At 35.8% G+C, this 25,812-nt stretch overlaps 1 protein-coding gene across 1 annotated transcript in view; it reads right to left on the bottom strand.

The window, feature by feature from the left end:
• CAMKMT (calmodulin-lysine N-methyltransferase) overlaps nucleotides 1–25,812 on the bottom strand; it is a 188,161-nt gene that overhangs the window by 5,064 nt on the left and 157,285 nt on the right. The window contains exons 8-10 of the mRNA XM_072332128.1: nucleotides 12,719–12,793; nucleotides 6,274–6,337; nucleotides 1,399–1,530 (exon numbers count right to left, since the gene is read on the bottom strand). Coding sequence (XP_072188229.1) covers nucleotides 1,399–1,530; nucleotides 6,274–6,337; nucleotides 12,719–12,793 — 271 coding nt within the window. The remainder of the gene's footprint in view (nucleotides 1–1,398; nucleotides 1,531–6,273; nucleotides 6,338–12,718; nucleotides 12,794–25,812) is intronic.

A 25,812-nucleotide genomic window follows, 5' to 3' on the forward strand; every position in this document is an offset into this window, starting at 1 on the left:
AGCTAATTTAAAGCTACTTCAGATATGTCTTCACTGGGTCACCATTATAAGAACTGCAGTGGACACATAACCAGAGGAAGGCAGAATAGATTTGTTTTCTAAGGAAAATGAACTACTCTATCATTTTAGACCCATCTCTTGGATCAAGATAACAACTATTACTCCTGCATTTCATTGCTGCAGACCTGATTTGGATGCAGTGGGTAATGAAAGAGAAATACTACTGTGAAACAACATAATCAAAATCATGCCCCTTTTCAGGTGGAGGCAGATAAAAAAATATCACATTGGGCCTTACATTTATATAATTGTATAGGACAGAAAGTAAAGGTGGTAGAAGAACAATGACTGAAATCTATTTGGTTTCAGTGCGAGCAGAGCGAGGCCTACTTGAACGATGAAAGTAAGTGATTTTATATTCATGTGTCTAGATGGTTTTGACAGGAGACTTGCAGCATAACATTTCATAATAAAATAAATATTTGTTCCTTACAACATCATGTGCATATTTTTTCTAGCATACACAATGGTGGCTCTAAAGAGAAAAAAAAATGCATTTCACTCCAATTCTGAACATGTCTATATTTTAGAAGAGCAATTCTTAGAAAATTGCAAGAGGTTATGTCTAAAGCCATACGCGACCTACAACAGTGGATTTCTTTATGGCATGAAATAGAGATCTCAGAACTGCAAGTAATAAATATGATTTTGATAAGCACTTCTACACAGGGAAATAAGAAACTCCTAAAAAGTTTTCTGTGAAGTACCTTCCTCTTCATGTCCTGTATTACTCTATACTTATAAATAATAAAATAGGAGACTGATAACAGTAGCTTTATGTAAGCAAGCTTAGAAATCGCGTTCTGATAAGTGCTTTTGACCTAAATCTTGTAGCGCCTCGATCTGACATATAACCTCACAACTGTGAAATTCTGTATGAGATTTAGCAGTTTGAAGCTGCTAACTGACCCAGCCATAAAGCAGCCAGAGATAAGGATTTAAGGTACGATATGATACAATTAGACATTCACCTCCTATTTATTTCAGTCCATCTGAGTATTTAACCTACTTAAAAGTTGCAAGCTTTTTATTAAAATGTAAATGCTGGTATGCCATATATTTATACACAGCTAACAACAAGAAAAAAGGACTCTCATAAATTAGATTTCTGTGAATGAAAAGGGTAAACAGGAGATGCTTCTGCAAAACTCTCCTAGACGTGCAGAGATAAAGGATGGCTCTACCACACAAAATAATCAGATACAAAAATAGCTGTTCAGAAACAGCACACCTAAGGAGCACTTTAATCAAACATTTAGGTTACCTGCCAAAAGGACCATGATCTCTTCAAAATGCAATGCGGATTAAAGTGTTATCTAACACAAGCAGAAAACTAACCTTGGAGTGGAAGTTCGAAATGTGTTCATCATAATTTTCATGTCTTTGGATAGAGAAACCAGCTTTTTCAGCTAGATTGCAGAACTGGTTTAAAGTATTCCCTCTGTGTGGAGCAAATACCATTGCTTTTCCCTGCAACATTAAAAAGAGAATTTATACATTTTTTAAATTGGAAGGGAATGAGATATAACATGCACCTGACTAAGCTTTTAGTATACACAGGTTGGAAAAGACCGTTGTTCTCTCGCTGAAGTATGAAAACAGGATAATATAAATTATTGTTCAAAATATGCAATATTTCTGTGATTAAGCAAAAGCAAAATAGTAACTAATAAATTCTTTAGAGAACTGCCAACTGCAACACAACTGCTCCTGTTCACATAATAGCAGTGTCTACAAATTACCTAGCTAAAACACAGTAAAGGATACAAAATATACCCTCAATGCAAAGCCATTTGTTAGCTCATGACCACACAAAGACTGTAAATAATATTCTTCTATTTTTACTCTCATGCATAGAAGAGTACCTCCCACTTGCTGTTAGAGGAATTACCACAGGGCAAAATGGAAGGCAGATGAGACCCAATCATTAATTTTTTTAAAAAAAGATATTTTAAGCTACCTGAGCAGTGCAACTTAATTTGACCCTAAATGGGAAAATTGCATTGAAAGCACAACTTAATATTCTTGTGTAGTAATTTGAGATCTTTCAAGATGATCAGGCTATTTATGATGCCCAGGCAATATGTTATGGTCCATTAGCTAGTAGTTTGTTCATCCTTCTGTATTTAAGAAAACAAAAATGCTTTACTTTGAACTGATAGATTTTAGACATCCTGTATGAATTATTTGCCCCAAACCGCACCCAGCTGATATAGCATCTCTTAAAATCTTATCTGCAAAATTAATTCTAATTGGCTGAGTATTGTGCTCTGTCACCTGGAATGAAAACCAGCTGAAGAGCTGTAAACAAAGGTTAATACCAACAAACCACATATCAAATTGAGGTGAACACAAAGTTTACCATGAGTTCTTTTATTTAACTTCTATATTAATGACAGCAAAGAGTAATTCGTGAGGTGCTGTAACGAACCAAACAGACAAAAAATAACATTTTTGTGGGTGTCTAAACAAATTACAGAATTGATTATACGCTGTAGAAGAATATTTGGCTAAAGAAAATGCAAATTCACATATCAGAAAAAATAAAAAAAGATTGAACGAGATCAGGTCAGAAAGAATTCGGGAAAGTTATAATGCTGACACACTTAGTGAGGAGGATAGATGAGAAATCTATGTGCCACAGCACATGCACTCATACACTGAGACAACACTCGGTGAGGCAGCAAGAAAACTACCTTGGTATCTATGGTACTAATGTGTACATAAAAGACTGCAATCATTAATACCATAGCACTGTATTTATTCTCACAGTGTCTCTGTGAGATAGGGAAATACTGTTATACTCATCTCCCTTGTGGGAAATTTAAGCACAAAGGAGACCAAGGGCAATACCCAAAGCAACTCATTTTTGTTCATTTGTGTAGCTGTAACTTTCATTTTGTGGCTAAATAATTTTATGCGCAAAGGGGTGTAACTCCCACTAAAGGCACTGGAATAGCTTATGTAAATATTAGGTCTGAATACGGGCTCAGGATGAAAAAACATTAAGCACAGGAAATTCACAATCAGTGTGAAACATGCCGTAACTTCCCTCACAGCCTTGGCATGCTTTAATGTTATCAGGCAAAGGGAGCCTTCAGCAGAGGGTCCTTCTCCCGCTGCTGCCATCTCATACTCCCTAGAACTTTGTTCTGCAGAGAACCCTCCTAGCAGAAGGAGGATGCTCCTCAAGATGAATTTCCTTGATGTAAAATTTCAGTATCTAATTCTTGGAACTGGTTTTCAGGTATCTTTGCCTTTGTAACAAATTCAGATAAGAAGTTTCAGCCCCCAGTAATTCTGCAAGCTGCTCATTTCTGCCTACATGCATTCATGTTCTGCCTTCCTGTGCCAACACAAGTGTCCAAGAAGCCACACTATGAATCAGATGACTGACATGAAGAGAATCCCTCTTGCCAGGTAGAAAAGTTACTGAGGACACACAATTCTGAGACATTATAATGCCATAAGGATGCAATCGGCCACAAATAAGTAACTACAAACAACATCTTGCAAAATAATGTTGCAAAAGGGAATATCAAACATAACTCTTTATGAAGAAGAGTGAGAACAGATTATCGGTGCTCAGTTTCTCCTTCAAGTCAGTTTTTAGAATAGTTGTTATTTTCTATTTACACTTTTTTCTCCATGTTTTTTGCTCTATTATTTTTCTGAAATACTTTTATTCTAGTTACACCTGAGTTGTTAACACCTGAAAGTTGTCTTTCATCTAGGTGTGTCTTTCATTTGTTTCTTGTCAATTTGCCAAAATATTACTAATAATGAAATATAACTTCTCCTTTTGAGACAAATTAACTCATGTGGAAAAATGAACCTAATCAAAGTAGTTTACAGCTTAGCCTGGGCATAAACTAGTGCCCATACTCTAATTTTAATTATCAGAACTGACAAATGAGTTCAGTATTTACTTTTCCTTTTTAGACTGAAGTATAGTGCCGCCTAATAAAATGCACTCTAATGTTAAACTTAGATTTAAACAGAGCAACATAGAACAAGAAAAATGATAACTAAGTAAGTGTGATTGCATCTTCTCTTGGGATCTCAAATAAACATGCGAAAGATGCAGGTCTTTCAAGTAAGAGCATATGCTTGATGGCATATCTCTTTAGCATGCCTTTTTTTCTAACAGGGAAGCTCATTTAAGATGTCTATGCTCCCAGCTTCTACTGCACACAGTCTTTCACTGTCCTCTTACTTATGAACAACAATTATCTGTAAAGACATTCCAGATATCCATTCATATGGCCATCCATGATCTGGAGGTGGGAACAAGTGGCAAGGAGCTGGAATTTCTTAAGATAGCTTTGCTGATGAGAGAAAGGAACTGTGGTCTAAAATACATGTACAGGCTGAGCTAATAATCACACCATGCATAAGACAAGAAACAAAAAGTCGTTTCCCTTTACAGCATCTACATTTCCAAAGAACTGAATCACCTGCCCAACAAAGGCATTTTCTGAATTCAAATGAGCTGACTGCAAGCAAGAAAGTCAGACTGGCTTTGGTTGAAAGCCAGGTTAACTATTCCTGGACTGTTAAGCTGTAAACGCTGGTAAAAAATCAGGCTGCTTTACCCTAACCATATTTTAATTCACCTCCTCCACTTGAGTTAGCCAGCCCAGTTAGTGTGTGTGTACATATACGCATGTACGCGTGCTTTTGCCAATAAAGACTACTACAACCAGTGGTAGTCCACTCCAGCTAAAAGCTCTAGATAGGTCACAGTTACCAGGTCATCTCTTATAAACTCCTTGCTGTTCATACTCTTCTTCCACATCTTTTCATGCTATCAGTGCAGTGGCCTATGGTGATACCCAAATAACCACGTGAGGGCACTGATCCGGGCCACCCCAATTTTGTTTTTTTTTTTTTTGCCTTTAATTAATTTGAGATAACCTCTGTGTTCCAAATCACCTGGAGGTCCTCAAAATTATTGCACATTGGCAGCTGATGGTAAAACACCAAAATCAGAATGCATCTGTGGCCACAAGTTCCCTATATCGCCCTTGCTCCTACTGATAAAAATATCTGGGTAACATTTTCCCCAGGGTGACCACATTTCTCCTGTCTGCCTGGCAGCCTTGATCCACATCTCATTAAAATCATTCAGTCTTAAGTAACTTGCCTTAAGTCACTCAGGAAAGTCTACGATAGAACCAAGAATAGAAACCTGATCACTCTTAGCAAAGAATGGGATTACTTACATGGCTAAAATGACTCAGTTTCTTAAGTCTTTTAAGGTTTGAGTCTCATATTCCTTATATAGTGAAAATCTCTCATACAAAAAGTAAAACGAAATTCTTAAATAAAATTTGGAGAATGTATTGTTAACACTAAATAGCTTTGTGTTGAAGTGGAAAATTTCCCATACAGAAAGATTTGTATGGTAAGAATGAAAGGTACAATTCTGTTTCTTTCTTACATACTTCGTGTGTTTTCTCCCATTCCCTTTTTGATCTCTCTCTCTCTCTTCCTTTTTAATTAGATTCAAGATTGTTTGTTGGCTATAAATATATGCATATAACAGCTTTGCTTTGCCTGTAAGTCTCTCAGGTTTATTTTAATAGCCTAGAAGACTGAGATACATAAAATATTATATTCTCAGTGACGCACGTGTTGAATATGTAGCATTTTATTAAGAGCTTGATTTCACTATGTTTTAAAATAGAAAACATGTAAATACAAGGCCTACTTCATGAAAAAAAAGTTCTGTTCTACAACATATGCATAAGGGGTTCATTCATTTCACATAAACAGAAATGAAAAGAAAAAAAATATTCTTTCATAATAAATAAATACACAATGACAAAGGTTACAATTGAAGGGATTACAAATGACAGAAGCCAACATAAAAACTTTCAATATCGTACTTTTACTTTAATATGAAGACATTATTATCAAAGGAAAATACTCGAGAAACGCTTTGATAAAAATAATCTCATGCTATCTTTGAAGCGGTTTCATTTATTTTACTACCCACTGTGTTCCTTATCTGAAGGCCAAGTATAAGAAGTTTCCTAGTTTATGATTAGGAAAGAATCTGATAGATTAGAAGACTCAATTGAAGTTGGACATAATAAGTATTAAAGTATTACATGACATTAATCCTGCCATTCCATTACTCTCTCAATCATTGTGCACAGACTAATTATTCTGAAGCCAGTGTTCAGGAGAAAATAGAAACATACTTACACTGGGTTGGAGTAATCTCTTTATTGCATCAACAAGGCTAGCTCTGTACTGGTCCAGAAACAGGCTGACATTGAGAAGAGAACAGAATCCAGATTAAAATGGGTTTTCAATTCTAATGATACTAATGCAGATAAGTACAAGGCTAATTACATATGTTTACACAGTGCTGTAAAAGAGAAACTGTGGTCTACATTCCTGTGGTCCAATTCAAGTACTTTTTAATTAAAAAATAAACAAAAATAGATGAAGCCTGAAACAAATAGCACCTAAACCAAAGCTCAAATACCAGCATGACCCTCTGTGAGGCTGAAATTCACAGTTCAAATATACATGCTATTATATTACTACCCTATCAGAAATCAGAACCGATACACTGTGATACAAAGCTAACATTTTACATGCTTTCTGTACAAGGGAGGGTGGAATTTTTAGAAGTATCCTCTATTGTACTTTGGGTGCTATTATTAAAGGTTTTTTTTTTTTCCTTTTCCCTTTACTGTTGTAGCATTAATTCATTATTATGTATTATGCAGATTTCTTCTATTTTTATATCTATGTCTATCTTTCCACAGAAAGAGTTGCAAGCCCCTAACTCCTCATTCCCTCTAATGATGTTCAAACAGAATGACCCAGATCATACAGAGCTGTCCTCCCTCAAGACTGAAATCTTTCATTTCCTGCACTGACAGCAGCAAAGTCAGTTTTCTCATGCAACGTTGCCGACACGCTCATCACTATTTTGGCATGATTATCTCATGATTTGAGGGAATAATCCACTTTTCATGCCCCTCAGTACCTTAATGTATATACTAATACTGGCAACCAGGGTACTAATCAGTCCTGCCTAGATGTTTGTGGACATTTAGTTAATGTGGATGAGAGACATTTAAAAAGGTTAGTGAACAACCATCAGATAGCAACCAGTGCCTTTCAGTCCTTACTACCACGGGCTGCATTTATATTGGTAATTCAGATAACAAAGACTCCTATCAAGCAGGCCATAAGTAATGTGATGCTTTCTTCATTTTTCATTCTTTCTGTTTAATAAAACTGTTTCCAGTTTGTGTCAAGCTCAGGTTCCATACTAGAAGGCACTTTGTCCATTCTTTATGGAGCTTTTCTACAGTCTCCGTTCCTTTTTTACTAAAACAAAACTTTCCGTAGGGTGAGTGATTTTTCCAGGTTTGAAATCTCTAAATGAATATAAGAAAACAGTGGCTTGCTAACCACAAGTCAGTCAGTTATAAGAGTATATATCACATCTTTAATTCCTTCAGGAAGATACTGAATTACTGGATGATAAGCTGACTAACTGACAGCCTGTCCAAAAGGAAATTCAAATTTTAGCAATTGGCATGATATCTGCCCTTCAACCTTGATAAATCATACTGGAAGAAATGGACAAATATTTGTTTAAACTTAATTCATTGAAATAGCAGTTGATCTCTCTAATGTCTCCTGGGAGCTTTAGTCACACTCACTTCAGGTATCTATGGATAGATACCATAAGACATTACTTTGCCAGAAACAAGGCCATCTGCACAAGAGATGGAATACAGTGCACAAGTTCTCTTCTAAGAGAATCTCTATAAGTAAATTTTCTTCAAATTTTGATGCACTTTTACAGAGCTAAAATTCATTTTTCAGGGACCTTCATGCCATTTGGTCTTTTTGCAATGAGACAGGGGCACAATTACTGCTACCAGTCTCGTTCATTTGCAGTAATATTGTCATGGTTTTGCATAGGTCTTTGTTCACCAGGAGCTTCAAATATTCAGTTGATCTGCCAAGAGACTGGACAACTTCAAGGATACCAATCCTGCCTGACACCCACTTGATATCTGAGTGTTAAAGGAGACTGACTGAAACATGCCACATACTCTGACCAGGGGGAGCATGGAAGAACATTTCTAGTTTCCCTCTGAGTTGGAAGATGCCCTGGATGAGGAAAAACCAGAAGAAGTTGTCAGATGATCTGTGATGCACATAGGTCCAGCATAGGATTTGGCCCATGGAAGGAGATTTAGTCACGCAATTCCTCTTAGCAGTAGCATTTGTAGGATTAAATACTAACATAGCATACTGAATATGTACCCCTTGGAAAATCCTTTAAAGCTCATTCAAATTACATAATATATTGTTCTAAACCACTCTCACTTTGTTCTCATACATCATTTTAAATTTAGCTTGGCTCACTTTGGAGAGCTCAGTATTTTTTCCATTAAAAATCTGATATACTTTTTTGTTTTTTAATCTTTCTATAAAAATATCTCATGTTTATGCAGAAAGGAACCTGTGAAAATCCAAGTGTAGGACAGTAATAAAAAGGCTTTTTTGGGGCCAGAAAAAGTTTCCGATCTTGGCAGTAAAGAGGCAAGAACATGGTTTATGACTTGGCCTTTGTGTAGGCAGTGCTGTTAATCTGTAAAATCACATGAAAGTTTATACCAAAGTTGTATGTAAGCAAGCCAGGATGAAAGGTCTAATAAAAAGGGTAGACTCTTTCTTCATTTCATGCTGCTGTTTTGTCCTGTTATTTTGTGCACTGCAACAACTGGCACGTGCTTACATTTTATAGAGTGCAATGTTGACTTATTCTTCTTTTTGCATATTTTCAATTAGAAAAGGAGCTTAGTTACAGGTGTACTTCAGAAATCATTACATTTATGGGTAGTGAGTGCCCTGTGTAAGAGTCACTTTTAGTTGACCTTCACTTGCATGGCTAACATAAACCAAAACAACCTTCTACACTGTCAGATTACAATGCACTTGAAAGTGTGGGCAATCAAACAGAATAATAGATTTAAATTGTAGAGCAACAGAAATCTTACTGCATTTCTGCATAAAGACTTCTTTATATTAAATGAAATACTAACAGGAAAAGAATGGGTATATTTTAAGTTATCTAAAGAATATTTTCAGTTCAGTTTTGCATTCCTGTTGAATCCATGACTCCTTGTGATTCTAGCAAGGGTCTCAGCAGGGAAAGTAATGTGGGACAGGCCTGCCAGCTTCTGCTATGAAAATCCTTGCACGTGTGCCAAACTTTAAGAATACAATCACTCTAGCTACATAAAGTTGGATACTATGCATTTACAAGGTGATATGAAGTTTTAGACCATATTCTGTCTCTACATAAAAATTATGCCTAAAAATTCCGTTTGCAAAAACCTGCAAGGCAAAGACTTTTCTGCCAGCTCTCCCCTAATGACCCTGACTGTTTTCTCAGACTAAAAATCTCAGCAACTTTTTTCTTCCTTTCTTTCTTTGTCTTAACAAAGAACATAATCGGAAATGTGAGACTCCTAGGAGCTGCGGACGAGTCTTGTTTGTGGCCCATCCACACAGACACCTGTTATTTCACCTCTCTACTCATACTCATGCTCCAGCATCTGTTTGACCTTGTACCTATAAGTGCAGGTCAAATGAAAGTTCAAAATTCCGGCAGCCTCCCCTGGCCTTGAAAATGCTGCTTAAAAAACCGAGTTGAGTGGATATGGTCTAAAAATTCCATTATTTCAGTAATTTCTTCCAATGTATCCTTCTTCCAGGTGTGGACTTGCCGAGATAAATATTTTTTTCCTTACTTTTTTTATCTCATAGTCGACATTTTACAAGTTATTTCGGAACTGCTGAGCCATGAAACTATTTTTATTGTCAAAATCCTGAATGGTTAAATAATGACCAGCTTTCACCGTTTGCCTCTTATTTATTTTATAATCTAGTTGAGCTTCTAAATTTAGCTGTTAACTAATAGACTGTCTGTTCTGGGAAGTAACTTATTTTCCACCCCTGCACACAAGGTTTATGAACGCCTGACTGTAAATATATGAATATAAACACATCTCCGCTTGTTGTAATCATGTACATTTTTGCTTGAACCTCCATGTGGATCTGGAATATGTCTATGAATAGAGCTTGTTTTCATGTAAATGGGATCAAGTAGTACCACTGGTTAGCTATTCAGGGAATCAGACAATATCACCCTTGCTGGAAATACTTCAATAAAAATTTATCCATGTACCTAATATTTGAACTCAGATTTTTTGCTTTATAGTTCTCTGTTCTAATCCCAGATTTTATTGACTGACAATGAGCTATATGGTGGTGTTAAACTAAATACAATCTCTCCTATCTGTTTTTATCACTGAATACTTCAGGTTTCAGCTGTGGAGCTGTAAGAAAAGAGATTTCTTTTCCTCTTCAATGACAGCCCCAAAAAAATCAGGAAGCAAAAATTCTGCCAACAGTTCTAAAGCCAATTCTATATCTCGGAAGAGAAATACATGAAAATGAAAAGAATGATTTGAGTTTGATAAAGCAAGCTTTTTTGTGTATCAGAAAATCTAGTGTCCGTAACTAAAAGAATGATTTTTTAAAAGAAGCAAACAATAAAGGGATTTCATGCTTATTAAACTAGATACATGGGCACTTGGAATAAGAAAACAGAGGCAATTTCTGAATAAAAATGCGTGCTTTAAACTAACCTGCACATTTCTATTTATTTTTTTAGAAATCTATAAATATTTATACACTTACCTGCATCGTGCTTCAAAATAAACATACAAAACATGAGGACTGCAAATGCATAATGTATTTTACCTGTTGTGTGTGATTCTTTGTTTCCTAAAGAAACTACACTATTTCCAAAAAGAGCAGGAGGAGTATTAGCAAGAATATTACTGGAAAAAAAGGCACCAACTTAAGTCTCGCTCTGCTGTACTCACAGCACAAATAGGATGACATGGTGTGAGTATCAAGAATACAAGAGATGGCACAGCCAGGTTGTTTTGATATTTGCGTGAAGAACAAATTTAACTCTAAATCTCTTGGCAAGACCTTGCTTCACCCACATAATCTGGAGAACATCCATATGTGAGCCTTGTCTAAGCCTCCGAGAAGACTGTTGCCCTCCTGCTCATGTCCGCCAGCACTCTGATCTGACTTTCATACTTAATCTGATCTAATCCTGCCCAGCATTAACTTCATCTGTGCAATGAAACCTGGAGTATCCATTCTAATATTTGGTGAGGAAGGCATTTACTAAATTACTTGCTGAAATCATATGGTGTTGTTTAGCTCCTTATTTTAATCAGATGATGCATCTCTGAGGCACATTATCAGCGATTAGTTAGAAACCCTCCTCTGTCCTTTTTGGGAACAAAGAACTCCTCTGAAATTAAATGAAGCACTGTTGCATTCTGCAAACAAACAGGTATTAGAAATAGGAAAAAAAGAGGACTAAATACACTGTCTCCACTGCCATACAAAAATGACAACTTTTCTGAAATCAGACGAGTTTGCTTAAACAGCAAAACATCAAACAAACAACAACAACAAAAAAATTAAAAAAAAAAAAAGCTCTAGAGGAATATTTTATCAGAAGCCTCTTAGAAAGAACATTGTTTAAAAAGACAATAGACAGCTTCACACTTCCCTTTCCCTTTTCCTTTAACTGTTTCTCAGTAAGATACAGAATTCTGCTGAACTGAGCTATCCTAGGAAGTCCTTGTTTTCAGAATTTGGTCCTTTACAACGTGCACTGCAACAAAACATAAACAGCTCTTTCTGGTTTAGGCATTTAAAGGGTCAAGAGGAAATATGAGTGAAAGACAGACTTACTTCAAAATAACTACTCTCCTAAATTAAATCTGTACATCTCATTTTACATTTAATTTATATATTGCAAATAATTAATAATTTGCCATTTAAAAAGCTAGCAGGCTGTAAATAAAGCAAGCACAATTCCACAGATTCGGTATCAATAATGGTTTCTGTCAATAAAATTTATTTGCATGAATCATTAAACAATATGCCGTATTACAACACGTATCCATCTTTTCATAAATTAAACGGTGTACTCTGATTTTTTTTACTAAGAATTCTCTTACAATTAACATGCGCCACTGTAAATAACAATAAAGCCTTTTTCTACAAATACTGCTGTCAAATTGATTTAAGAAGCAGAATGTCACAAGGGGGAAAAAAAAAGGTTATGAAATCTTTTTTTCCTTGGAAAGATTTTCCAGGGAGCAAAAAATATATCCCCTTATATCAATAGTCAGATCTTTCCTAAGAAGTAAGCTAATTGAGCTGTTTGTGTTGATAAACTCCCTTTTCTCCAGACTGTTCCTCACTGAGCCATAATTATTTGCAATTTGCCTAAGTCGTCCATTTACTGATACGTCAAGCATGAAACAGAGGCAATTCCAGAAAATGGAAATGCTTCTCAAAATCAATCTTTGGGAAATAATGTGGTAGAAGTTACTGTGTGATAGAAGACTACCTTATAACTGTCACATGGAGATGAATATTAATTTGTTGAGGTTAAGGTGGCTTTGTGCTTCATTTGTTGACTTTGCTTAGCCATCAGCAAGCAGCACAGTACAATTACTCCAGCAAAGCTATTTTTCTAACATGAGTTTTATGATTTTTATGTACTTACCAGTCAGCACACATAACAATGTCAAAATGTCCTTCCAGTTGAGAGACATCTGTCTCATTATCCCATCGTAAAATGCTGGAGGAAAAAAAAAAAAAAAAAAAAAAAAAGATTTTTTTTTTTTTAAATGAAGAAAAAATAAAAAAAAGGACTTACGTTTTTCATCTTAAGGTTTAAAAAATAGGAATATCATCCTATGTGACAACGGAGCGTTTTTAAGAGCATACACTTGTTACTTTCAAAAATGAACGTAAAAATATTATTCTGTGTTCTTTCGGTTTTAAATCTCAAAGGCAAAGAGCCACCTTTTAATTATATCAGAAAGGCAATCCACGCAGGTTCTGATGAGTGGGTCACCAACATTCATTCATTTCTGAGTTAGCGACACCTGTACGGCCTCAGATTTTTACCCCTTAGCACCAGTGCATGAAGAAGCCTGAGTATTGACAATCTGAATGAAATAGGAATTTGCAGACCAAATGGATCTTCGTTACATCTGGCAGGCGAGCTGGCTGGGTTTCTCATTGATGAAGTGAGCATTCACTTGGGCTCAGGGGAGGAAAGACAGGGCAAAAGAATGCCAAGCTTAACTCTGGTGCTGGCTATGTCACCTCAGGCAAGCTTAAAAATACAGCAGCGCTGACTTCGTCAACACCTATTCTCTTCTAGGTGATAAGTTATTTAATTCTGAGATACCTAATAACAGGCAAGAATGTACTTTTGTGCAAAGTTCTTCTTTGTTTATAAATGCTGCCAAATTATGTAGCTGCCACAGAGGATTTCGGTGCTTGGCTCCCTTTTAAAAAACAGCAAACCAGTGTTGGAATTTATGGCATACTTAAAATATCATTACCCAAAAGATTTGAAGCTGCATTTCTATTTCTAGGCTATTTTTAAGGGGGAAAAAAAAGAAAAAAAAAAAAAAAAAAAAAAAAGAATCCATCTTTCTTTTTCATTTCCTGGTTATTTATAATAGAAAGTAGATAAATATTTATGGGGAAAGCACTTGTGGGGGAAGGGTCTAATCTGATCTTGTCAGGTTGTGCATGCTTATCTCAGTTTTGTATGAGTCTTGACCAAATAGACCCTTTAGTCTTCCCACAGCTATAATCTACTTCTGGTTAAAAGCCATCTCCATTCACATACTAGTCCTAATATTTAACTGAGGATCAGTTATAATGCGTTCATTCAAAAACATTCGCTAAGTATGCAGGAAAAAAAAGAATGTTTTTTTCATTTACTATACTCTGCAAAATGTTGGTAGATATATAGGTCAATTGAGATAGACACACTGAGAATTAAACTACTAGTGTATGTGTATATATACATAAACAGACACAAAATTTGAGGGAGAATGCTTTCAAAAGATGGAAATTAAGAAAGGAGAGGCCCAATTGGTTGGGACAGCTTTGAATATCTGGGTGTCGGTGTACCCAAACAGATGGGGACTCATTAGCCCATTTTCCCTCCTGGAATTTACTGTGGGAATCCAAAGAGAGAAAAGAGTAGATTAATTTAATTTTTCCCCCCCAAATTGAAAGTATTCCAGATTTTAGAAGCCTAGGTAGCTTTGCACACTGGCACGCAGCAGGCATCCAGTAGTGGAAAGTGACAAAGGAGAGTTCTCACTCTCAGCTGCTGGCTGCCTGCTGGCTACCAGCAGCTTTTTCAACCCTGTTTCCGTGGAAACTTAGGTTAGAATGGTGAAAATTAGGTAAAGGTAAGTTTTGTGGGTTTAAAGCACGCACTCTAATATTTTAAGAATCTTGAAGCAGAACTGGAAATTGGTAGATGAACTGTGAGCATTAAAAGGCCACCTTTGGTTCTCATTGCTACAGAAACAGAGATCTGATCAGTACCACTATAGGGATTTGAATTACGATTTTTTTAACCCATGTATTTACTATACTTCACACACACAATTAGGAAGGCAGTCTCCTGGAAAACAAAGTCTCTCTCATGTTACTGTCAGGTTTGCACTGAGCACCAGAACACAGCATTTTCTCTGTACACCCATTGTAGGCACAAGGGAGATGGTGCAGGTAGGCAAAAGAAACCATAATGCTGGGCAAAATCTGAAGCAGATGACTTGCCAGGAGCATGACCAATGTGGTTGTTGTGAGTGTTGCAACAAGGAGTGAGCCAAGGGCCCCACATTCAGCCATAAGCCTGTCTTCCTCCACTTCCCTGATGTTGCACGAGGGCTGATCTTGGTCACTTGTTCCAATAGTGTAGTTTTGCAAAGGCCAGTAACAAATTTAAATGTAAGATTTTTTTTAAAATTTCATTTTGCCATTAGTATTCAGAAGTATAAGGAAAATCTTCATCCACGTGGGGAAATAACCACATAAACTAAAGATAATTTGTATAAAGTAAGTAACACAACAGGAGTCATTCTGATCTCACTCAGGATGTATGCACACCACTGGGAAAGGTGTGACTACAAGCCGTAAATCCTTGCTATCCTTAGAGAAGTGTAAATATTACCAGTCAGTGAAGCACAGCTAGTGTACACGAAGCTCAGTACAAACTGCAATGTTGGAAACTGTTAGCTTAGTCTGGGCTACCCTTTCTACACTGTTATCTGTTCAACGCTTCCACAAATTTGCATGAACTGCAATCATACATCTGCATCTGCACCTGTAAAGCAGACATGCCCCCTTGTATTAGGGAATCAGAAATAATTCTGCTCAGATTCAGCATTATTACATCATTAACACTGATGTCAGAATCAGCCTGATTCCGAATCAGAATCACATCATTTCAATTCTAGGGAAAGTAGTGAATCAGTTAGGATATGTAAAAATACCATCAACTACCAATAAGACTGCCTATAATCTAAATACAGTTCCTGAGTCTGAAGAACAGCAAAGTCCCCTGATACTGCAAAACCACTGAGATATGAGAAGATGTATCTAAGTGCATGTGATCTGTATGTACTTTATGTACTTCTTCTAAGGATTGTTGAAGATGTGATTCATGGACTCAGTTGTCAGATCTGAAATGAATACCAAAGACGACATAAAGTAAGTGCTGACTGCATTTCTATTTAAAGAAAAGTACTGCTAGGAAACTCAGAAGACTGTTAGCAACAGAAATGTGATTTTTTTTTCACTCTTTATGAAGTAGGCCCTAAAAAACAAAAATAAAATGAAACCCACTGGAAATAGAAAATGTTTTGGACTCTTTTTTGACTGTAAGAAGACTAGAAACAACACACGTCCCAAGGGAAAGGCACAACTGGAAAGACACAATTGTTAGTGTGTCTACTATTAGTAGATGGACACTGTCCACCTGCCATTTAAGCCAAGATGATGCTGGCTGAAGTTTGGTATGCAATAATGGCTGCTCTATCAAATGAATTTGACCAGTTTTCAGCAGACAAGTACCCACGTCACAAGCTATTACTATAATGGATAATTATATAATGTATATTATAATGTATACGCACTGGAAAGGACTGCCCAGGGTGGTGGTGGAGTCATTGACCCTAGGGGTGTTCAAGGAACGACTGGATGTTGTGTTGAGGGACATGGTTTAGTGGGAGCTATTAGTAATGGGCGAATGGTTGTCTGGATGATCTTTTAGGTCTTTTCCAACCTTGGTGATTCTATGATTCTATGAATCTTGATGGCAGCCCTAGCAAAAAGGACAAGAACTGAATGAGCTATGGGGAATGAACTATTCTCTCACAGGCAGAGGTGGCTTCTCCTGGTCAGAGAGCAAGCATACTATCAAAATAGTCTGAGAAAATATGTACTGATGCTTTAGTTTCTGAGATCATCAAGTTCACACCATTTTAAAGTACCAAATTCATTAAAAAAAAAAAAAAAAAAAAAGAGAAGAAAGAAAAAAGAATGAAAGCATGTTTTTTAATTTCTTCATTTTGTTCTTTTCTTTTTTCCCCTCACTCATTTTTTAAATTGCCAAACAGGCAAGAACAACTAAGAAAATAGATACTGAAAAAAGAGCATCCTTTCTTTAAGTAGTACCAACTTACCCTCCCCCCCCAACAAATATCCCTTTATGTTTACAAGAAGGAAAGGAAAAATAAAAACAACACTGCGAAACAGCAAACGAAAAAAGGACATTAAGTCACTTCCCCTGTATAGCAATCCTAATTCATGTAAGACAGTGTAACAAATGTCAACACTCTTTATCTTAACACTAGTGAAGTATCACAACAATCTACAACAAAATACCTGATTTTACTGTGTTTTCATTTCTCATACAAAGTTCCTCATTACTATTTTTATTCTACTTCTGTTATTCAGAGGTTTTCTAGGCAGATAACTTACATTAAAAAAACAGCACACAAAAAAAAAAAAACCCAACAAGTTAAGTCTTGGATAATAGAAACTTGAAACATTTCCAAGACTCTCTGAGATGTTTTGGAGATGAATGGCATAGGTTAGAGTAGCTCTCAAGTTAGCAAAAGAGACATTGTGCAAATACAGACAAAAAATCAAAATCAGAAGAAAGGACAAAAGACACGCGAGCCTGCCTTGCTTCAAACTATATGAATAGTTACAATAAAGATTTTTTTTAAATGCCCCAGTTAGCAAATGAACATCTACCTCGTACCACTCTCTACCCACCTCTTCTTTTCATATTTTAATTTAGGTTTCAGTTTTGAAAAGTATTATCATTGGTATGTATACTGTTTCAGGTAAAAGACTGTCTGGGGATTTATGTGACTTTTTTCTGTGACATTAACCAAGCATGTTCATTAACACATTAACAAAAGGCATCACGAGGATGTTTCTCCACGTCTTGATCTTTGTTTGAGATTACTCAGTTTTGTACAAAGATCAAAAAGATGGATATTAACTACTGACAGAGGTGATGTGTATACCTATCATTACAACTCCTCTGGAGTCTTTCAAATTTTCTGCTATCATTTCCCTGTCTTTATTTTTTCATTAGGCTGTTCTTATTTCTCCATCTTCTTCAATCTTCTGCCTTTCTATGTTCAGATCTCTCACTTTGCTCTGTATCCATTATTTCATCCTCCACAATGCATAACTGGTATCAAGAGATCAAGGTTAAACTTCAAACCACAGGTAACCAACAACAATCATTCTTCCTTTCCTCTCACACTTCTACACAGTTTGAATGCAATATGTACAATTGCTGATGGAAATTTCCCATATTTCTGATAATTTTGCAGTGCCTCATCTCAACATCATCTTCCTCTGAATGTTACTTCTGGGTTTTCTCATCCATGAATGCAAATCCCACTACTCAGTTCTGTACTACAGGGCATCTAGACTTATAACTCAGCTTTTTTCAAAGCCTCAGTGAGTGAGAAGCTCATTGCAAGGCTTCATTGTTACCTCCGTTTCTTTATTCCTAGGGATATAACAATTACAGTCTATAATCTAGATTTAGTTTTGACCCTCCTCTATATATATAAACCTCAACTCTGCTCAGATTTTGCCAATTTTCTTTGCATAGCATGTCTTAGAAGTCTCCTGTCTACCCTCTCCACTTTAACTTTTGACCATGTCACCATCACGAACATCTTAACATTACAATACTGTTCTCTCCTGGAAAATGCAGTCTTTCCCTATTAATATTTATTCAGTAAGCTGCTGCAAAGATTGTTTTTCTTGCCTATAACCATGATCTTGTCACCTTTCTCTTTGTATTTTTCCAGGTAAGTTGCAAATCTTGTCTTTCAAATGCTTCACAAAAGTTCACTTCCCTATTTGCTATCTCTCATTCAATATTGAAAGAACAAGTTCCTTCTTTAATCAGCCCTAATGTCAGCCTACATTTTCCACTTAGCTTTTCAAGGAAGCACCTTTACAATTTTCTTCCACTCTGTTATCCACAAACAGTCACAAACTTACTCCATTATCCTTGAAATTCTCCTTTAAAATTGTGCCTACAAAAACTAGAAAGTGGTTAGGCTACTCTTGTGCCTCAACCCTTGTCTATCATGCTGACTACAGGTATCCTCGTTATCCTTCCTCACAATATTTATCCCTGGTCTTAGGCCATAGACTTTCTATCTGAAATTGCCTTTTTGATATATGTTCATACAGTGCTTGGTACAATTCATGGTGAAGCCTCATCACGTTAATGCAGTAACAAAAAAATGAAAGAAAAAAAAACACCAAACAACAAACCTAATAAAAAAACAACCAACCAACCAAATAACAAAAGACCCACGAAACCAAAACACAAACAAACACCACAATCCTGGACTTCCTACCTAGAAGTTGCGTTTTAAAAATGGATTTAAAAAACAAACAAACAGATTTATAAAAAAAAACAAACAACTGCTCCACTTATTCCTCGTTCTGAAAGGAACATACAAAGGCTGCTCTGGAAGTAATGCCTCCTTATTTAATATGTTGGCCCTTGACACCTGAGGCAGATGTTGGTGGTGCAGAAATAGAGGTTGAACCTTCCCATCAATATCCCATTGTATGTTGCTGCCATGTGATAGACGGCAGCAGATGGGCAGTCTGACACAATGGCTTCTGACATGGAAGTATGGATGAAAGAAAGGTGTGTCACTGAATGCCACCCACCAACATTCAATGATGCTTGCTGAATGTTTATGGAAACCAAACGGCAGATGTGAGCACAGTGGGGGTAGTGGGTGGTGCATTTCAGCAGAAGTCACAGTAGCTGTGGGTCACTTCCATTGGGGCAGAATTTTATGAGCATGGCATGCAGGCTCTTGTTCACTGCTGGTGAAAATGCACAGCTAATGGTGGTGTCTGTGAAAAATAGTGTTTTACAGCTGAGAATTGGCTCTAATAACATTATTGTGCTCTTTGCATCTGTTGTAGTTTCCATGGAAATAAATAGGAGGCATTACTTTTGGAGTGACCTACGTATTTTGCTAAAATTCAGATGGGAATATTACTGTAAAATGCTATAAAAATAACCAGTCCTAATACTCATGGTTTTGCTGTTAGTTAAGTTTTGGGAGTATAATAAATACACTGTGTGTAAATGTGTCAGCAAAAAGGTTTCCATTTTGCAGACACAACACAACCCATCATTCAGCATAATTATTTTTTTTAAAGAAGGGAGAATATCTTGTATAAAAATGTTATTAATAAAAAATTACCAACACCGGTGTTTGTGAAATTGCCTTTTCCTTTCTCTCTTCTATATCAATAAATTCTAAATCACTCTTCACTTAGGAGACCAACTACAGTTTTTAGCAAGTTTCATGTAGTTCATTACACACAAAATGGATGGTTCTTACATTCTGATGCAGACTGACATGATAGAGTATTTTATTATGGTATAGTATTTTATTATTAATTAAATGTGTCATTTCAAAATACAAGACAGCATCAGCACACACAGCACTGCTAAGATCAGTGAGTGCAAGCTTTGTAAAAACTGTGTTTTTGAGTAAAAATATGAAGGAAGACAGTTTCTTGCCCCATGGAAAATAGTCTATCCATGAATATGGGGAGGAGAATCAAGAGAACAAGAAAAAAAAACATTGTATTAGGAAGGCCCAGAAGGACTGAATGGGGGAAATAGTTTGAAACAGCAGAGGCTACGCAATTCACACATGCTCAGATTCTGAGGGCAAAAGGGACCATTACAATCATCTAAGATTTCAAGTTGCTTCATCAAGCCCATATATCTTGGGAAATTAATGTTTGTCATGGTTTTTAAGAACTGCACTCACTATCTAAGAAACTACCACTTCCCATAGCAAGATATTCTAATGTATTATCATTCTCAACCAAATCATTTTTTTTTTCTTGACTGAATTTGTCTAGCTTTAATTTCTACATCTTGTTAGGTACTTGTAAGCCAGATTATACAGTGATCTTCTATTAAAGGTTTTGTTTTTTTTTCCCCACATGAGACTTTCAGATCAAAATCAATTCATTTCTTAACAATCAAGTCATTTCTTTGACAAGTAAACAGAGCCCTTTAACTCTCTCATTTCTGAATCCTGATTCACTCTTATGCCTCTTCCCCTTTCATTTTCAATAACATGTTTAGTGTTTGAATAACTGAATATTTACAGAACATTAATGAAATAAGCAAAGATGACACCATAAGCACCATTTTGTCAAAATTTAAACTCTCAAAAAAATCTCAACTCTCCTATGTCTGTGGCAAAGATTAGCAGAGAGCACCTATGAAGGAGATAGCCTACTGAAAGTGTGTAAAAAGTACTTGATTGTCTATTGAGGCAGAGCCAAGGTAGATAATGAAGAACAAAGGTACAATGGTACCACCATGAACAAGGGAACACAATGTAAAGATTTACTAAAAAAAAGCATGGAAATACAAAAGGGCATAAGAATTAAAAAAAAAAAAAAAAGGAAACAAACAAAAATAACCTTTAGAATCTAACATCTCATTGACATTTTCCTTTTAAGATCTAGGAAGAAAGACACAAGTTTTCTCATACCAATGGTCTCCATCCAACCTTCCTGTCCAGCCCAAGAGAATACAAGAACATATTTGCCACAATTGTGCTCTTAAAGCTAAGAAAAGAGCATAATAAAATGTACTGAGAATTTAACTGAGAATGATTTAAAACAACGTCATGCTATACTTTAAGACAGTAGATACCTTTTATCTTCTCATATAGAATTTTATCAACAAATCTTGCTAATTTTCCCTTTTGTTCTGTTCATATATTCTTACCTGGTCACATAAAGGTGATAGACTAAACTACAACATGATTTACAATAAACTGCAATTTTATTAAGCCTACACAAATGGCTGAGATACACCAAACAAACAAAAAACAAACAAACAAAAAACCACCACCAAAAAAACTCAAGGTTGGAAGTCAGTGAAGGTCAGGTTATACTGTCAAGCAGTAAAGAAAGCTATGAGAAGCATTATATCATCCCTCCAAAGCTAAAATTGCATCCAAATGAAGGAAGGACCACAGACTTTAAAAATTAAGTCAGACAAACAATACTAACAGTATTCTTCTTTTGCTCTAAATCTTCCTGCCAGCTAATGATCACAACATAGAATGAGAACTTACAGAGGATAGCATCATTTCAGAGAGATGAAATTAATTCTTTGTGCACTAACTGTAGAAGAAACTGAAGACACTTTCATCACAGAACCCCTTTATGATGAAAAATGTCTTCCTTAAAAAGAAATCCTGCTTTACAAAACTTCAGGAATTCTTAAAAGGGGTCAACAAGTATTGAGATGAGGGTGATACTGGGTAGGACAGGCTGCTTCTGATTCCAAAGGACTACTGGAGAAAACCCTCACCAACAACAGTTAAGGAAAGTAGACAGCCATGGGATAAGAGTCCGGGCAGGGCTAAAGAATGGAACAAAAGACAGGAAGCAGAATAGTAGTAAATGGTCAGTTCACACAATGGAGGGAGATAATCCGCAGGGTTTCCCTGGGACCTGTTCTATTTAACATGTTTACAACTGAGGAGCACTGAAGTGGCAAAGTTTGCTGACACTATGAGGTTATTCAAGGTAGTAAGAAAAAGAGCAGGCTGTAAAGAATGGCAGAAGGATGAAACTGAGGTTTGGGACAAAAAAATGGCAGATGAAATTCTGTATGGATAAACGCAAAGAGGAAAACAGAAAAAATAATCCTGGCTTCATAAAGGAAATGCAGAAAAATTATAATTACCAGAAAGCTCCTTATTTTATGACAGCATCATAAAACATCACAAGACTGCCCAAGTGCTTTAAAAAAGCCAATCACTGTTAGGCATTTTTAGATGAGGAACAGAAAGAATATTTTTGCCACTGCATATATAATTTGCATATGTTTTGAATGCTGTACTGTTTACCTTAATCTGAAAGGCAGTAGTTTGAAACTAGGAAAGAAACAGAAAAGGGCAAATATGATCAGAGGTGTGGAATGGCTTCCACTTGAGTTGAATTTTCTCTGATAGAGAGCTACAAATACACAATGAGCACCAACAAATGGACATTGTTTCTTCCCACACATACATAAAATTATCAAATGAAGACAGCAGTGACCAAGAAGCCTTTTTTTTCCTAACAAAAGAGCAGGAAACTATTCTTCTGGCAGCCTCCTCCTTGCTGTGTATGCAAGAACATCACACAGGGAGACTGGAGAAGCAGTTCAAAGAACTTTCCTTTAGGGTTATGAAACTAACAAACACAATTCAATAAATATACATCAAAAAGTTTGAATTTAGCAACACATTGATTAGATGACTGAAAATATAGTAATCTTTGTTGATAGAACCTGTTGCATGACTCACTAAAGTTAGAACAGTTAGAAAGCTGGCTTATTGGAAGAGCATTGCAGTAAGATTAAAATATTCACATGCTGGCAGTTACAGAAAAAGAAGTCATTAATAGAAGAATGGAATCATGGCTATGCTGTTGAGACCTGTGGTGGTGCAACTCCTTGGGTCACTTTATGATCTCAGGATAAATCAGCATTGTGATTTTGTCTTTGCTACAAGTGCAGTGAGGTGGGACAATGAGGCACTCCCAGGCCATATCTGAAACCCCTGTTGCCTGGAAAATTACAGGAATTGTATAGTTGATAGAAAGTTCACTTTTGGTTACTTATATGTATATAAGTATATTATATATTATAATTATATATATTTGGTTACTTATATACATATAAGTATATGTATATAATTATATATATATATATTTTATTTATTTTTTTTTTTTGAGTGAGTTCTAATGCCTACTATAAGATGAGCAAAGAGTGCATGATACTACTAAATAAATCAAGTAGTGCATCATGCAACAAGCATTCCTCTCACTGTTGTATGTACTTACTTATACCAATGTGAAATGTAATCTCTCTGGACCAGTTCTTAGCAGCTTAGACTAGACTTGTCTATGCCTAAAACTCCTTTGCATTTAGGCAATAAATATACAAACTCCTAAGTGTCCTGTATCAGTGGTAAGTACACAAATTTTGTTCTTAACTATCACTCTTCTCAGAAAAGTGAGTAAGGTGGAAGAACAATCTCCCTGGTAGATGAGAATAAAAAAGGCTGTTAACCTTTAGAATATATTGCCAAGCCTTCTCTTTGATAAAGCTTCTCCATTGTGTCATATATAATAACAACAATTTTTCAAAATTCTACAACATAAATCCCTATTTCATTGAGATTTCCACATGAAAAAGGAAGAAAAAGAGCAGAGATTCCATAAATGTGATTCCCAATTTGATTGTGGTAGACATGTTCAAAGCAAATGTGCCATGCACGCTGTACTACTAATAACTGATGCTACAAAGACTGCTATGAGGATAACTGATAACAGGCTAAGTTATGGCATAAACTTGAAGTGGTTCAAGGATAATTTCTCAGCTGTGAGAAAAACAAAAATCATCAAACCTATACACGATATTAATAATTCACTTTCCTATGGCAAAACATTACTAGTAATTTGGTGTTATTTATGTACCTATTCCCAGTAAGCATTAGCAAGGAATTCTGACTATATTACTAGAAGCAAAAAATAAACATAGAATTCCATAACCATTGCTGAAGTATACTGTTTACTAAATATCTATTATTACAATACACAATATGTCAAACTGCCAGTTTGGCTTACATTGCTGTACTTTTAAACAACAATCAAGAGTTGGCAGAGAGCTAGATAAGTGCTAATTTATTGCATTTTGTATAAATCTAAATAAATAAATGTATGGCAGGTTGTCCTAAGCTAACTTCACTTGACTGATAATGGATTGCTCCTTTTTGTGTTACACATTTTTAGGCAAATCTTCCAGGCCTGGATTTGAATGCCTGAAATGTCATAACTGAATCTCCTGCTGATATTTTGCACTCCTGGTTCAAGCAAAAGAATGTAAGATCCCAAAGTGAGAAGGAGATGCAGTGAGAAGGGCCTAATATTTTTTTATATGTTATAATACTATAATTTTCATTGGACACTGTTTAAATGGCACTTAAGAGTGAGAAACACACAGTGACTACTCCAGATTAAATTAATGTTGAAGTATGTCACTTAAATGAACCATTTAGAGCCTGCTAGCTCTAAACAACGTAAAAGAAGTCACTTAATGTCACTCTGCTTGACAGTGTTGCATTTTTTCCTATAAAACATGATACTGTATTGTGGTTTTTTAGTATGCAACCTCCAGGTTTGGGGTAGTAGGAAGAGTCAGAGTTACAGTAATATGTCAGCTATTATATCAGCCTTTTAATTTTCTTCAAGGCCTCAAGGTGTGATCAAATAACTTTGTTACTGTCATCATCATCACTGAATCTGAAGGACTGATTCACCAATTAGCACTTAACAAATAGCCTAACGTAAAAACCTTAATTTTCACATGAGAAAGCAACTATTAATGTGTATAATAAAGGTTGAATGATGGTCACTGTTTATTAGAACACTTTTAAGAATTAACAATGCTACAACGAACCTAGAAAAGTCTTCAGAAGTAAAAAATCAAACCTAATTTTATTATGAGAACCTTATATTTTTATATAGTACTTCATTTGATTTTTAAATTTTTTTTTCTGCAAACAACAGCCCCAAATCCATTGCACTCAATAAGTTAAACACTTGACATTTTTACTCCTTATAGTGCAATATTTTATAAAGTCTAGATATGTTTATTAATTAGTGATTATTAACACCCAGTAAACAACATCACGTCTTGTAAAAACACAATCTTTCTTCACAGCATGAAGCCAAAATCTATTATTCACTGATTCCATATGCTGAAATACACTCAAATGATCACAAATGACCTTAAGCATTAGATAAATGTAAATGAGGACAGGGTAGAAAATGTGCTTTTGATTGATATCTAAAAGACCAGGTTTGAAGTCCTGACAAGGGATGAAATCTTATACAAAGTAGATGGTAATTGGAAACCAACAAAATCTAAGCTTCTGCAGAGATGTACTGCATAGGTCTGAAGTTGCTCACAAGTGTTCAGTACATGGAGCCTCAAAGACTATTCCTGAACTCTTGTGACTTTTGTCTATTTGGGAAGCAAGTACGAGGATGCACAGATATCTCTCTGAGTTCTATTCACTCACATGTACCTCAACAAAGGCAGAATTTTCCTAAGGACTCACTTAAAAGAATTTCTCTCCACAGAATGGCTACATAAGCATAGAATAAATTATGTGAATT

The sequence above is a fragment of the Excalfactoria chinensis genome, chromosome 3 (genome assembly GCF_039878825.1).
Source record: "Excalfactoria chinensis isolate bCotChi1 chromosome 3, bCotChi1.hap2, whole genome shotgun sequence".
NCBI lineage: Eukaryota > Metazoa > Chordata > Aves > Galliformes > Phasianidae > Excalfactoria > Excalfactoria chinensis.